Source organism: Atractosteus spatula, chromosome 9 (genome assembly GCF_055471065.1).
Source record: "Atractosteus spatula isolate fAtrSpa1 chromosome 9, fAtrSpa1.hap1, whole genome shotgun sequence".
Lineage (NCBI taxonomy): Eukaryota > Metazoa > Chordata > Actinopteri > Semionotiformes > Lepisosteidae > Atractosteus > Atractosteus spatula.
The window spans coordinates 44,852,811-44,869,996 of NC_142714.1; the positions used below are offsets into that span (position 1 = coordinate 44,852,811).

The following is a 17,186-nucleotide window of genomic DNA, read 5'->3' on the forward strand; positions in this document are numbered from 1 at the left end:
GTTGTAAGAGTAGTAAAAAACACCGGTGGAGGTATAATCTATGGGGAGTTTATTGTAATAAAGTAATAAAGAGAGAGAGGAGGCAGAATAATTCAGTAATGTTTAAGATACATATTACAAGACTTTGAATGGTTTACAAACATTAAAAATCTAAATTCCATTTTCTTCATCACAGATGCTAGATAATAAAACTGTACATAATGATATATACACATCTTGTACTGTATATTGTATATCCTTTGATCTAGAGTTACAGTCAAGTGTAACGAATATGCCCTTGCATATAACAGGGATCTCAGCTGCCCGGGCAGAGGGAGTTCTCCTTTAGCTCAGCTGGCAAGTTCCCTGTTGCGTGACGCCGGAGACCCGGGTTCGTGTCCAGGCAGTGAGTGATGAACAGGCAGGGCAGGAGCGGCAAGGGCAGAAACCCCCGGAACCGTTACACAAGATACTGAAGAACATGACAAAGCTGGAAATTCAATATCATTTAGGGACTCCAAAACTTTTTGTCAGAGATGACAAATCTATCACAATACCTAGAGAGAAGTCAAATTGTTGTAAATTGAAAACACCGAGAGTACTGGAGCTCGGTCTTGTTGACAAATACACTCCTGGATCACAAATGATTAGATTTAATTTTCTTATAAGGATATACTCTTAACCACATCATTCTCTGCACAATTGTCCCAACAGTATCTGGCATAAAAAGCTTTACTGAAACTGAAGTTACTGTATATCAAAACAGAGGTGATTTCACTGAAAATATGTTTTATTGTATTTATACTTGCATATAAAATGTTTTAACTACCTTAAAACAAAAGTATACACTTGACCAGTCCGAGATGCAAAGCACAGGGTAGGTAAGGAACAGAACAAAGAGCAATCTCTGAAAATGTAAATCATCAAGTATCTTTCAGTATATTATCTTGACTTGACTTGGTACTGTAGCTGAGGAGCAATGGAAGTTCAATGTAGATATTTTATAGTCCCTTTTCCAAACTCCATGGAGAGTTACTGCAGTTAACAATAGTCAAAGACTCAAAACATCCTCTGGCAAAGTTGTGCTGAGATCAATTGCACCTAAAACAAGAAAGACGGGGATGAGGCCAAACATACAGTATATTCTCATTAGACTATTCACTCAAAATTTCACTGCTTTTACACATCTGAATAATACAGGCTAATAAACATTACATGAATAGAATGCTGCATGAATAGAAAGAAGACAAACCAGCTGAGTATGGCTAGTTAAACAATGGAAGCAGACAAAGAGGTCTCAGTTTATGAAGCTCAATCATGTTTCTGTTTGTCCTTAAAGAGTTCCCTTTATCATTTAATGAGGACAATACTACATTTCTAAAATAGCCTTAAAACATGTGATACACAGAATTGGAGGACAGAAAGCCTTTGAATGCAAATAAATTACCTGTTGCATCTTCTGTTTTTAATTCCAAGCTGTAATTTGTATCGACCTCTTCTGGAAATGCTGAACTTCCTTCATGGGTTTGGAAGACTGGCTCCTCATTATCTAACTGGGGTACTACTGGAACCAATGACTCATCACCGGAGAGAGAATAAGCATTTTCACTACTTTCTTTCTTGGAGTGTAGGTCATTGCACAGTTCATCCAATATACTCAGGAAATTATCCGGTATATATGGGACCACTTCGTTTTTCTTTCCCTCCTCAGGTTCTAAGTTGCTGCACAATTCATCCAACACACTCAGGAACGTACTTGGTGTGTACTGGAGCACTTGATTTGCTGTCAGGAAACAAAAAAATAATGATGAAAGAGATTACACACATTAAATACATAGAATACTTCCTACACAATACAACACTTGTTAAGAAGTCTGAGAGAGCAAACATTGAGGACTAAAATTAATATTTATAAAAGACACTATAATTTCCCAGCTCCGCAAAAAACATTTTAAAGGATTTTTAAAAGAAACATCAAACCAACAGCATGCTAATTATAGCATTATTGACCCTTACTGTTTTTCTTTAGTTTTCCATGTCAAACTTTTTATGTCAAAATGCACCACACTATAATATTTGGTGAACAGAATGAAATGTCAGCAGAGGAAATGAACCTTCAGTGCTTCCTGGCATATCATTTGATCCCTGTGCATCAGAGGTGCTCTCATTCCAGTCTGATACCTGAAGAAAACAGGCTATGTTTAGAAAGAATAGTCTGTAATACGTATATATTTTATAAAGGATTTCTAATTTTACAACAAATTTGAGTTACTGTTACATTACTGTATAAACAGCCTCTCATATTGCAACAAAATATCTATAGCAACTTTCACCAAATTCAATATTACTGTGTATACTAATTTAATGGCTGACCATGCGCTCTGACCCAAAGCTTCTCTCCCTGTCTGTGTGTCTCATGGAGAGCAAGTTGCAAAAAGACAAATTTCTAATACAAGAAATTGTATATGGCCAATAAAGTGATCTTATCTTATCTCTTAATACTGTGTTTACTTACAGGTGCCACGTTAAGAATGTTCTCTGGCATGTTTATATCTATAGCAGATAGGTCTGGATTAAAAAGCTGTAAAAAGGACAATAAGAATTTGTATATGAATACAAAGAAATATAGAGTAACAACACAGTACATTTCAGTTACATACAGTAACAACAATATATTATTGCCAATGCAGTGCATACCCACCGCAACATGATTATTGTAAATTAACAATTAAAAGTGAAGCCATGAATAAGAATAAAGGTCAGCTTACATCACTGATGAATTCAGGCTTTATGTTGAATTGCGTTCCTGCAAGCAATGTCTGCAAATCTTCAAAGCTGGAATCAATGCCATCTGTGAAGTCCTGAATATCATTCCTAAGGTGGAAAGGGTGGAAGAAGTATACACTGTTCATTAGTTAAGGTTTTAGACAACATTCAAATGTGACTTTAGACTACATAAACTTATCAACTTGACTAATATGTTCCACTGAATTGTCAAAAATGAGAAAAATTAGTCTTGTTGCAGTCTATTCTAAGACTTAATACAATCTACCCGAATTTTACTAAATTAAGAATGATGGTAAAATATTAAAACTGAGAAGTTATTAATTAGGCTGATTTAAAGAAAGCCACAATACATATTTTTGTTTACTAATATGTGTTCATATAAACTATCACTTTTTTTAAATTTTAAATAAAACACATCCACTATCTTAAATTTCCTTACTTGTTAATTACTAATTTGCTTTGAGAAGGTGCCACAGAAGCGTTTCCTTCTTTCATGATAGAATCTAAGCTGCTGTCTTGCAAGTTGCTGGCACTTTCTTTTGTTTCAGATGGTGCAGCTTTCTCCCAGACATCAACAGGTGCAGAATTTTTGCTTGAACAATGGCCGACTGTTTCTGGGTCTTCCACTGCTATGGATTTAGAGATATCATGACCAGAGGTCTCAGAAGTTACAGGATCAGACAGAAGATCCCTGTAAATGTTCAATTCAACAGTGGTTAGAAGACAAGGGCCTGTTTAGCTTTTTCTGTTCCAATTTATCCAGCTGAGCTTTGAAAGAAGTACTTATGTACAACATGTTAAAAGTATTTTGTGCTCGACAATAGTCCCTCCTATGGAGCAGCACATATTCTGTACCTCACTAGAACAATCAACAATCAAGTCTGAAAAATGCTTCCAAAATCAGCTAATTCTAAAAGACTAAAAATGCATAAACGTGTGCCTGAAAAGGCAAGAAGATATAGTTACTAATTTATACACTATAACTGAACTTAATAGTTTGATATTGTGGAAAAAATAGTTTTGAATATTTAACTGAAACTGAATACACATTGAGGTAATGTTTTTGTGGGCATTTTTATGTATTGTCTATTCCAGTAACTCCAAACTCACCTCTCAGTTGTGGATTCTTCTGTGCCAGCTGCTAATATCTCATCACTTAGGGCTTGCTTGGATTTATTTGTGATTTCCACAATCCTTATACCACTTGAAGATGAGGCTTTAAATTCATTATTGTTTGTCTGTGTCACCTGGGAAATAAATTAAGAAATTCCATACATAACACTTGAAAAATAAGCTTATTATTTACTTATGATTAGCTGGATAAGTTGTTTAGTCGTCCATATAGTTCCCTTATGGGGCAATTTTACATTAGCTGTAGTCCTTTGAAGAAAGTACTCATATGAAAAGTTAACCACTTAAAAATAATTCCAGAGCATGAAAAATGCAGACTGAAAATTCAGTTTATTAATCAACAACACAGTTTTGCAACCATCGGGCTATAAAGAATTAAAATACTTTTATAAAACAAAATGATTAAAAGATCAAACAAAAAAGCTAATATTTTAAATAATAAGCATCAAAAGAAACTTATCACCTCATTTATGCATTGTTTAGAAAAATAAAGTACACAGATTTTGAATATTAAGAGTTATACATTATTTGATTAATTTATCGTTCATGAGTGCCCATGATATACCTGTAAACCTATAATACATGAAGTCTTAGTCAACTCCTCATTAGTGACGGAGGCAATGAGTTGAATATCAGGTTTGGTTTAAGTATTTTAAAGGTTGGACAAAGTCACCTCAAATGGATTCCCTAGCATTGGTGCAAAGTCCTCTTTAATCATGTTTTATGTAGCATACCCTCGTGTATTTCAGTGAATGTGCAGAATGTTACTTGTTGTGAAAAAGAGACCACTTTATGAAAAGATCCAACTTTTTATAAAGAGAACTCCTCTTGTAATGATAGATGATAACCTGTCTGTACAGTGCTACACTGATCAAGTCTAATCTGAAATCTCACTTGCTGCCATCCCTGTGACAACATTCTAGCACAACACCACACATCCTCATGCTACTTGTGTAACTACAGATTTGTGTCAAGATGAAAATGTACCATTGATGCCAAAGATGGCCTCTTTGCCAAACCTAAATCCCACTGAACATTTAACAGGACAATATGGAATGACAAGGCATCTACTGTATGGCTCCGAGACCTATGGAAAGGCACATACTTTTTCTAACTCTACAAGATGAATGAGACAGAATCCAAAAAGACATCTGTAACCCAAGCAAATCAAGTATGCTTGTACAGCTATGCACCCTATTATCCAATTACTAGTTGTTTAATGTATTCTGATGTGGTCTGATGTGTTGTCATTTGAAACAGCATAAGGCATTTACATTTGACATATCTGATCGATAAAATATCAGTAGACCTGCTACAAAAAAAAGATAATTTATTCGATAACTCTCTTTCAGTTATTAATATTATGTGTATTTAGATGTACAATATATATGGGATTTTTTTTTCTCAATAATGTTGTTGCATTTTGGAAAGCTCCACTATGTTTATTTGGGGACACCAGATATCAGTTTGGCTGGTTTAGGTCTGATATATAGGATTTCATCAAAATTATGAAAATGGCAGAATATCAGTTTGAAAAGAAAAACACAAAAAACATTATTCAAAGACGGAATGGTTTCTGTTACATTCTCATTTTACCATAATTGACAGATGTGTATTCTCTTTCTTTATGAATGTAACATAAATACTAAAATCAAAACGTCTTTAAAAATGGAAATACACATTTACAGAACGACAATTCTTCACAAAACTAGTAGCTCTAAATTAAAATAATTGTAAAACTACTGTAAAACTATTGTAGTTATACTGAATTTGAAAATTAAAAAGCTAAGTTACAGTAGTAGCATTGATCATTGATGTAACTGTGAGTATTTTAACTGTAAGTATCCTGTAACCCTTAATTTCCATGGATTTTACTGTAACAAGATAAACATAGTGAAATCTGGTATTGGTATTGAGTTATCATATACTGTAGGTTCTCCCTGATCTCTGAAAATCTGAATTATTGTTAAAATTGTCTGCAGCCTCTATCTTGTTACTGTATGTGTGCATTGCATGGATAATTTCTGGAATAATTTCTGCTGTGTATTTATTACTGAAAAATTGTAATGTGTCATACTGTATTATTTCATTGAGTACTGTAATGCTAACAGTTGTAAGTGTGATTGTACAATGTGAGAGTTTGTTCTGAATAACAAAAAATATTATTATTGATTACGGAAAGTATTATTTATATATTACTCCATAGCTGACATAAGTGTAATCTTCTGCACCAATTTATGCAAGCTGTGGAATACCTGAATTCAACAATACTAAACATTACGGAATACTTTATTTATATTATGGCACACTATGTCTGAACTATGGCAGATGTATTAAAGTAATTGAGCACACACTCTAAACAGCATCCAGAACTCCAAAAAGATGGGTGCAACAGAAGATGCAGGATTATGGAGAAAGTGCTGGTTAGTAAAGCATTCCAGTAAGTAAAAGGTTTCATACTTAACCTTTTAATGTAATGTTTTCATTACAGTTCATGGAATGCTTTGCTATTCAGGTTTTGTTAATACTTTTATTTGAAACACCTTAAACTAATGATACCTTTCACTGTATTGAGAAATTGGCGTTAAGAGTTTAAGCATTTATGCATTGAAAATATACAAATGTTTGTCACAATATTTACATGATTGGATATCCCTTTTGAAGTCACAACAATACATTTTTGTGGAGATAAAAGCATTAAGTACTGAATATATCTACCCCTTCATGAGAAATGCTGAGGCTGACTGAAACCCCCCCAAAGGGAGTCAGAATTCCAAGACTGAACCTGTAGATACAAGGAGATCCCTTACAGTAATTGAGAAAATATTAACGTCGATGCATTGTGAAGGAGAAGACAACATTGAAAAGGAGTCATAATATTTAAATATAAAAAATAAAATCTAAATTCCATTGACATTACTGTTGCACTTACACATTTTAGATCACAATTTATTAACAGACGTTTGGACATAGAATTTATCATTTCTACAGTATGTAGTCAAACTACCAACAATACTGAATTTACAAGGTATTTTAAGAATACAAAAATACAATAACACAAGAAATGCAGTTTCTTACTGGGAATGTGTTTTCCTTTCTTTTCAGAATAAAGTCTTTACTGCATTTTGCAGGTGGTGCTTCTGACATATCTATCATCAGCGGTCTAAAAAGAAAGAAAAAATGTCAATTATTTTGAAATCCAAGTTACCTAGTAGTTATTGACAGAAAGGCAATATTAAATTACCTTTTTCTTTGGAATCCAACAACACAGTTTCCTTGCACAAGGCTTAGTATGAACTGAATCACCTGAAGTTGTATGGAAAAAATAAATTTTAGAAGAAATACACTCAGCTGACACATAAAGATATGAACTGAATCTACACAGCCAAATAATTGTGTGTACGCTGTAGTATACAGGTTGAGTCTCTAGAGAAACTGATCCAAACATTCTCATATAGTAATGGTAATGTAAAAGTTTCAAATAAACTCCAATAAATGGTGTCAACATAGCCCAAATATCAGACCTACCTTGATTGTACAATCTATACACGTTATGATTTAAAGTATATTGGACAGGACAAAAAAAATACTTTACCAGATATATATTTATACCTATATATTTTTATAAGGAAACAATACATACTATAACCTTCTCCAAAACACCTACATATCTTTTTTTTAGGGGTACTTAATATATCCCTATTCCTTTATGTAAATCCTTCATCCAAGTCATGTAAAAAATGATGACAAAAAATATCAATTCACAGACCAATGCACTGTAGACTGTATTGTAATTTAAATGAATGCTGGATGGGTTGACCACTTCCAAAATGATTGGTCAATACAGGAATTTAGTTCACATTACAAATGCTATTCCTCTGCATTTACAGACAACCGTTTATAAATAGGTTATTTTAAGATATACCTGCTGCTAGCATGATTTGATTTGATTTAAAATTATATTGCATTTGTTCATTCTGACTTGTGCACAAGCTTAATAAACTTCCCTTAGAGCATTTTTTCCTAATTTTTATTTTGTTATATAAAAAAACCAAGGATGACAAATATATGGAAAAGGCAACAAGATAAAGATTTCTACATTTTTCTATAGCAAGTTATACAGAGTTATTTAGGCTTTACTAAAAACAGAACTAGCATTTTAAAAGCATGTTCATAGAATAAGAAACTAAAATTCCAGAACTACAACTTATTTTCTCAAGTAATTTGATGCCTCTATTTCTTTACATACCTTGGCAAGTGTTTTCTGCTGTTGATTGTGCTTTCTTCGTAGTGATGCAACCTCTTTCCATAAAGTTTCATTTTCCCTGAATTAAAAAAAGAAACATCGTACTTCAATATCTAATAGGTAATGTCTGAACTACACAAGGGGGAAAAAATTGGTACAACTGTGTCAACAGAACCGTATTATGGAAAGTTTTACACAGGAAAGTTGTATGGAAGTTTATTATAGAAACACAGGTTTGAAATTTATTTTGCTTTCACAGATACAGAAGTTCATGAAAAATACCAGTCCTTGGCCTGATATCCATTTCACATAATATTAAACTTTTTTTTGGAAAATCATTTTCACTTACATACCTCTTTATATTTTGGAGCTTTTGATCCATGTCTCCTTGTTTATCTTTCATTTGCTGCACATTTTCCAGTACTTTGTACATGTCTTCCTGGCTTATCTTGGTATCTTCTGTTCTTACAGAGGACACCTATTTTTTAGAAGAATTATAACCATATGACCCCATGGATTTTCAATACAATTATATAATCTTGGTTTTGATATTATAAGTCACTCCCTCTTCCAGAAACCTAACCTTTAATTTATTGTGGTTTTGACTATCTACACAGAGGTTTCTGTATACCATTCGATCCCCCCATATTTTGAATATCCACGAGTTTGAGAACTACCTGTGACCTGTGATGCGTACTTTCTCAAGATTCTTTTTTATTAGAACAGGAGAAAAAAAAAGAATAACCAAGAGGTTATAAACCAAGAGTCTTATAAAATTCCTTCTCAGACAGCCTGCTTTGCTAGTAAATGTGTCCACAATTTTCTCATGCCCTTAAAGTGTTCTGTGCATACTTGTGGACATTATTGCATTGGGATCCGATGGTTATTGATATTTGATTGTGCAAGAATGAGCTAGTGATTCCCTAAAAGTGTTACTCATCAGTTAATAAAGAAATTAATTAATAACTTAAAATGGCTCCTAAGTGTATGAGGGAGAGAAAAGGGTCCAATGTTGCTAAGAAATGTATATGCAGCAAGTGTTTTTAAGGGCACTTTAGGATAATTCTGGTCATGTCTAGTAAAATGAAAAGGCGTGATTTGCCAGTGCAGAAGTGACCAGACATAATCAAACACATAAAGAGAGTTGTGACTAACAGAATCTCACACTACCATTTATAGAAGAACAGGAGCAAACATGTGGTTCAGTCACCTATCAATATAAATCTTTTAAGTGCAGTGGGGCAAAGTATCATTACACATTAAAATAAGACCAGGCAATGACTGACTAAGGCATGTTATAATCCCTGCAAAGAAACCACTTAAATTATCTGCAGAATTCACTACACATATTTGAGAATAGTAAACCCACTGTATTTTGACCTTTGACACAAAGAACACTTAGACAAATATTACAGTGCCTTCACAAACATAAAATATTGGCCTGAAATATTTTATATAAAGGGCAATAAGTATACAATATTTCTATAATTATATACGTTAATAATGTTTAACGATACAGATTTATTTTTATTTAAAATGACTATTTAAATGACTATAAAAAACATAATGCAATACTGAAAAAAGTAATGACTGTCACCGTTTCATTTTTACCTTACGCTTGATAAACTCCAGTAGATCTTCTTTGCCTTGCTGAAAACAAGGGTGATGAAATTCAAGCACATTTTGTTTTTTTGATTTAACCAGACCACCTTCAATGTTTATCAACTTTCGAAATCCATCTGGAAAGAACATAAATGACAAGACTGTGGTACATCTTAGCAATACAACATTAGGTCTAAATTCTAAGAAATGATAGGACACACTTAACAGCCTGTAATATTAAACCATTTTTTAGTGAAGCTGAGATACAGTTCCAAGGAGACTTTATTTTGTTGGCTTATTCCATGGCAGTATATGAACTGTTCATACACTTCAATAGTAAAATAGATGACTTCCATGATAGCACTTTGTCAGCCGAAATGATGTTACCAGAGGCATAAAATAACATAGGGGGCACAGAAATACATTTCAGGACTTCAGAGAAAGAGGATACAATAGGAAAATACCATTACAGCAAATAAGGTGAAATAATCAGCTAAATATGAACAAAAAACTTTCTTAAAAGACTAATTGTGCTCAGTGCAAATGCATCATAGTATAACTATGAGTGATATGTAATGCTGTTTCATATAGTATAGTCAAAATGGTCACAATCTTACACATTTTTAGACAAGAGAAAAAATGGATACAGTTTCTAATTGATAACCATAAGCACACTGTTTAGTTCTATTCAGTATAGTAATATACAGTCTACCTACTCACTACTTCACCATGCAGTATGTGTATGCTCTTTGAGACACTGGCTCTTTCAATATCTTCCCACAAACCAGCTTACTGTCACATTATATGCTGCCTGTCAATGCTTTGTACTTACTATTTCAGGATATCAGAGAAAGAGGATACAAGAAAATACTATTACAGCATATGATGTGCTATATTGACATATTGCACAGCCTATCAAAAGCTATTTGGGCAGTCCTGGTAGGATACAGTTCAGTTACAAACATCCACCAACATCATTGCATTACTAGACTGCAAAAAAGTGAGAATGTCAGCTTGCAACTAAACTTTATTTAAAAGGCAAAAAGATCATTGACAATTCATCTGTATGGAAGACCACACAATACTTTGTTTACTAAGGATGCAAAAAGTTTAATCTAGGTACCTTAAGAAAGATTTTGTATAGTTTATAGGCTAAAATGCTCTATTTTAATTCCTGTCAAATATACAATATACAATTCTTTCTAGTTAAAAGTCCGGGAATAACCTATCAGACAGTGTGTGTCAGCCATTTAAAAAAATACACTAAAAAAACCATATTTTATTAGAATGATTAAACAAAAAATACTAAAACACTTTTTTTAAGAATATGACTTTGCGGAAGCAAAACAAATCTAGATGTAGAGGATAATAAAAGTCAAAATCAAACTGTTATATGACATGTCCAGTTACGTAATATAATTTCTTATACATGCATTCAAATTATATTTTCATCCATGAATGATATAATGAATACACAACATTCTACATATTAAATTACCATAAAAGAAACTGGTCAACATTTACCAATTACCAATTGGAGGTACTGTACAATAGTGTTATTTATACATCACTTTTCCCATTTTAAAGTTTATGTTTTTTAAAGTTTTTTTAAGGAGAGCAAGGAAACACTTGTGACTATACAAAGCAAAACAAAGATCTAAACTACATGACATAAATGAGATTATGAATCATGGAAGTGACACCAACTGATCGGGGCAAAATTATAATTTTATGACAACATTGCTAAATTTTATACTTACACATGTTGAGCTGTCGTACAAAACTAGACAGGTTATTGTGTTTGAAGTATCTGGGAAGGATTTCCTCAGTGAATTTCTCTTCATCGATGATTCTGAAATTCATTCCATTCTAGGGAAAAAAAGACAATGAGTCACATTCTTAAGCTATTATGGTAACATATACTAGACTATTTGCATGTTTCATATACTGTATGTTTCACTGAAGGAAGAAGCCATTGTTTTATATATACTGCATATATACAGTAGATATCCTTTGTCTCTAAAAGCTTGTAAAAATGAGGTTATTCAGAATGAAGTACAAAAAAGATCATGGGAAATTTACAAGCATTTATGTTATGGAGTACCTTTTTAACATTATTGCATTGGGATCCGATGGTTATTGATATTTGATTGTGCAAGAATGAGCTAGTGATTCCCTAAAAGTGTTTTAATGAATTTGGTAATCAGAAAAACTGTTTTCCTGAAAAAGAATTTAAAACCTCATTATTCTCAAAGACAGCTACAATTTATCTATGCACATAATGATGGTTGTTGGTCTAAACATAAAATTGAGTAAATTTTCCAATACAATCTCTTATATCTCTCAGATAATAAAAAAAACGTATGTTGTATTGCAGCTATCACTGTATATACATAATTTCTTCGACATTTATTTACACTGTAGTATAAACTTGTAATTGCTGTTGAAAACTAGCGATAACTACATTATACGTGTGTAAAGAGCTTTTTGTAACTTTTAGAATTACCTCAAAAGCTGTAACCTCTAAGGTTCTAGTAACTTCTGTGCGGTTTAACCAATGATAGGGATTTCATACTTCTTAAAGAAGTAGATATTATGCATTAATTTCAAAAACAAAATATACAAGGAAATTAAACGATCAGTATGTTTTGTGAGAAAATACTATCATTTCAAACAATACATTTACTTTTTATTTTATTTAAAATGGCCAAAGACTTTTCAATTTATTTATTGTGTTTTGCTCTTAATTTAACTTAGAATTGACTATATTTGTCAAACAAAATAAGTAGAAAGTTATAGTTTTCAAAATTGCGTCACATACAGTAGCTAGCGTGTTAAAAAAGCCTGCGGCCTGCCTAGCTTGATATTTTAATACAATTAACATAAAATAACGAATTGCTACACCAATCATAACTGTAAACCTAAGTTGAATTAATCGTCCCGCGTATATATATACAGCACGATTTAAGCTACTGATAAGAGAAATAAAACGAAACAAAAAAAAAGATTCTAAAGTACGAACTCCCTGTGTGTGCGACCTTACCAAGCTCCAACAAATAGTATCATTGGTGTCTGAATTATCAACCAAAGTCCAGAGCTTTGAGACAAATCCCTGGACATTGATATTCTGTTTCACCATTTTGATGTTTTTGGTTTGCTTCAAGTGGCCACCTAAGGGAATAAACATGCAAACAAAACGTCCTCTTCCGCCGTAACCGAACCTTTAGGAGTTGATGGTGTTTGTGCATCAGTACGTGGTACATTCCACTTCCTGGTTTTGTCTGTTTCGTAATACAGCTGAACGTAAGGACTTTATAAACACATGTGCTGAATCATTTTGCCCCGAATGTAAAAAAAAAAATCGAAAATATTGTTTAGTACGTAAAATGGTTTTGTGATGTGCATTTTGGCTTGAAAACCTAACTTGTTTATTGTTCTAAAACAGGCTTTAAATGTATAATACCCTTTGATTTGTTATGAAGGGAACGAAGTGTTTAGATTTTTTAGTACTTGTATCCTCTCTAATAATCATCTTACGCGGAAACAGACTGGACAATAATGAAACGATGAAGTTGAGTCGGTTTCTGGCTTGCTGCAGTTTAAATATAGTTTTCGAGGTAGGATCACTTACATGATTTGCGGTTAGGAATTTCTACAGTATTATTAGCGGACAGAAGAAAATGGTCAAGACTGTAACACCATACACCCTGCGGTATTTGGAGATCCACTGAATTCATTATATTAAATAATTCTTATCATTATGTACATTAAGCACTTCAGAGGCAAAGTTGATTGTTCTAGTGAATAATTTAAAAAGTTACATTTTTTCGACACTTTAGAGCAAATACCTTTTAATTCAATTCAATAATCTTGGGTTTTATTAACATATGACCTGTTTTTGAACTGTATTTATGGCACTACTGCAATTGCAAAGGAGGAGCAGGTGGAACTTGTCCATCTACAGTAAGTCACGTACTGTAGAAGCAATGAATCAGTTTCTGAACTAGAAATCATACGTGGGACATTAAAATTAATCTAAAAAAATCTCACGATTATGTAATTTCCACAGTTTACAGAGTAAACTTTCTTGTGCTGTAAAAAAGTAAAGATTAGCATGCTTTAAGTACAGTATGTTAAATATGTGTTAGCATGTTGAGCGCTGTTTCTTCAGATGAGGGCTCTATCACCTTTTCCCATATTTGCAGCCCTGGTAAAAGATAGGCAATGCTTAGCTTCCCTGATAATAAAGTTATCTTTTTACTGTCAAGACTTTGTCCTTTCAGATAGTGTTAGAAATGTTCTCTGGAGAATTCACAGTTCAAATGGCTTTACTGCTTTTTCAAAATGGAACACAACCAAACTGCCAAGAGTGATAGGTAATCTAACATGACTCAGAAGGTAAGGGCAATTTAATTCATTTGTCAAAAAAACTGTCTTTTATTAAACTTATATTTTCATATATCTAAAACACAGGTGTACTACAGGTTCATTTTTCCAGGTTTTAATGGACATCTGTTTATGCACTCAACTGGAAGCAAACAAAAACTTTGGAGTTCATAACAGAAGTGGTTTGCAAACAAGGTTTGTAACATTTAATTTGGAAGTTGAACAAAGATGCTATATAAATAATTCATAAATAACTACAAATAAGGTTGTACTTGTTTCCTGCATAGATTGAAAATTGATTTTGCAAAGTAAATTTCTTGTATGGGTTGTTCACTTTGCTGCTATGCACATACATGTAATTGTCTTTTTTAGAATTTTACTACATAGGATCCTTTTACTTTAGAAATAATACAAATTTCTGGAAATATTATGGAAAGATTTTAAAGCTTAAACCTGTTATAATGTTAAACCTTTTAAAATTGTTTTTGTTGCATTATTTTAAAAAATGTTGATACGTTTAAAAAATATCCCATTTAAAACATTTTGAGTAAACAGAAGAAAGCCTTTGATTGATGTAGAAGAGACAATAGTGAAGAAATATATATAGTTTATTTATATACTGTAGCATATGTAATGTGTCTCTGTTTTAAGTGCTTTGTAAAAATTTATGAAGAAAAAGATCCTTTAAACTTTGCATTTTTATCTTATCTGTGAACATTGTGTCTTCTATCCAATTTTTTTCTTTAAGCATAAGGAATTCTCTGATATTAAAAATATTGTTGCTATTGAATTGTTTTGTTATTCTCTTGTGTCTGAAGATATATACCTTAAATAACCATATTCAGACAGATAGTCTTTACAATACATCATCAAATGACAGATTTGTTACGTTACTATTGGCTTTTAAATGAGAAGCAGAGACCAGGAAATGTATTGCACCAAAACCAGGTGTCAAGATAGTTTGAAAAGAAGATAGGCATGTATACAGTTTTGTCTTCTACAGTATTCATTATATGTTTGTTTTTTGAAGTCTTTCATATTTCCTATTATTTACATTTACCTACTATCATATATTTCCAATGGGAATTAGTTCTTAAACTTAATCTTTCTTTGCAACCTACCAATGATCCTCTCCGTGTCATAGTACTAATTTTCAACTCACAAAATGGTTTATGAAAATTAAATCTTCTCTTTGCTGTATTTACAGTTTAAACAGCTTAAATGTGTAAATATTAGTCATTTTTACATATTTCATTGCATCCATACGACAGTAGTTTCGAATGTGTTTCATTGAGTGTCTTGGGAGAGTGGTACATACAGTACAAGCATTCCTAATATTGTCCTTGTACTTTTTGCCAATAGTTTAACCTACACTATAAGGAGAAGCTTTTGGAAACTGAGAATAAGGCAAAATGAAACATATTGTATCCATCCAGATAATGGGGTTTTTATGCCTGGTGGTTTGTGTGAGAGGTGCAACAAGGCTTTATTATTTGGGTATTCGTGAAATAGAGTGGAATTACACTCCAACAGGGAAAAATAAAATATCTGGAAACAACTTCACAGAGGATCAGTAAGTGAACATTTTTGTTTATTTTTGTGAGAGTGAAATAATTAATCAACCAATCAATCCTATTTTCCAAAATATACTATAATTTACTTTACATTAATCTCAGTAAGGCTGTACAGTGCCAAGAAAAATGTTGTAAGGTTTGGTCTGTATTCTCGTATATTTTATATGTGAAACATAATCTTCACAAATGTATTAATAAAAGATTAAGATAACCTTACTAAAGTTATAGTTATAGTGCCATGAGATATGTTTGGACGATTTAATTTTCAAAATGATAGAAAATGAAAATCTTTATGTGATTAGGTACAGTACACGTGAAACCTCAGATTCTGTAACTGCTGGCACCTTCTTGATCAGCAATAACTCTAACTAGAGGTTTCCTGTAACTGTTTTTCATATCGGAGTATGATATGAATTTAAGCATTTAAGTGCATTCAAGGAAGTTATAAAGTATTTACTTGGCCATTAAGACTATTAAAATTTAACCTGCTGTGATATCTAGTAAGATGCTGCTTCAGTAAGACATACAGTATGCAGCTTCTAATCTTGGGTTATCATAAACGTTCAACTTTATTTTAATAATTTATTCATATCAAAGTCTTAATCAGTGAAGCATATCAAATAATCATGAATGTATCAGCTATCTCAAGTGATCATTATTTATGCATGGCTTTGTTGGCAGAAAGCATCCACAGACAGTGTGGCCTGTTCAGATAGAGTTTTTGGTTGATAACACACATTTTTTGTAAGGGAAACAAATTTCAAGTACTGTATATTACTATACTGGTGCAATTGAGAGCTATGATGTTCTTGTCAAAACAGTGATTGTTTGCAGGAACTGTAGCCTGCTACACCATCGTGCTAGAACCCACCTGTCTGCACAGGCTGTCAGATCTCCCAGAGCCATCATGGCACCCACAGACCAGCACAGTCAGTTCAATAGCTGTGGTTTTATCCTTTTAGAAACGTGCAATCACAAAAAAGGGTAGAGTCATTATTAATTTAAAAAAAATGAGAATCCACAAGGGATACACATAAAAACACAAAAGGAAAACAACTTGACAACATAGTCCCAAATAACCAGAGAAATAAAAAATATTCCTACGGTGCGCTCTTTATATGCCATACATTCCTGTCTCCCTATTCTCTTGCAATGCGGCAGAATCTAAAGGACACTGCTTTCAGTTTTGCTGACCGCAGTGTCCTCTCTCTAAAACATCCTTGACAGGATTGTCTTTCATGCAAGCCCACTGTGTGTTCCCACTAGATATTTACTCAGCTCACTCCAGCAATCCAGACACACTTCTTTCTGCCATACTGAAAAAAAATATCTTGGCACAGTCTTACTTGTCTATCTAGCAACTGGTTCAAGTAGCTAGAAGGCACCACAGCCGAAAACGTTGTGTCTCTTTTCTTTCCAGCATGGAACAAACCTTTACTTTTTCCTTTTCTACCAAGCAACTGCCTTGTCTCAATGGTCCC

At 32.9% G+C, this 17,186-nt stretch overlaps 2 protein-coding genes across 2 annotated transcripts in view; one reads left to right on the forward strand and one right to left on the reverse strand.

The window, feature by feature from the left end:
• Positions 1–751: 751 nt before the first annotated feature.
• LOC148828637 (heat shock factor protein 3-like) lies at positions 752–13,033 on the reverse strand. The gene is made up of 14 exons (XM_088926065.1): positions 12,789–13,033; positions 11,506–11,614; positions 9,755–9,882; positions 8,497–8,621; positions 8,147–8,222; positions 7,142–7,203; positions 6,976–7,060; positions 3,877–4,013; positions 3,206–3,457; positions 2,748–2,853; positions 2,495–2,560; positions 2,094–2,160; positions 1,427–1,762; positions 752–1,080 (listed from the first exon to the last, which is right to left on the reverse strand). The coding sequence occupies exons 1-14, from the start codon at positions 12,930–12,932 to the stop codon at positions 1,031–1,033; spliced, it is 1,743 nt and encodes a 580-aa protein (XP_088782191.1). The 5' UTR covers positions 12,933–13,033; the 3' UTR covers positions 752–1,030.
• A 1,036-nt stretch (positions 13,034–14,069) lies between these two features.
• Positions 14,070–17,186, forward strand: part of LOC148828638 (hephaestin-like) — a 28,198-nt gene continuing 25,081 nt past the window's right edge. Inside the window, exons 1-3 of the mRNA XM_088925400.1 lie at positions 14,070–14,143; positions 14,230–14,326; positions 15,494–15,704. Of these exons, the coding sequence (XP_088781526.1) occupies positions 15,544–15,704 (161 nt within the window). The 5' untranslated portion in view covers positions 14,070–14,143; positions 14,230–14,326; positions 15,494–15,543. The remainder of the gene's footprint in view (positions 14,144–14,229; positions 14,327–15,493; positions 15,705–17,186) is intronic.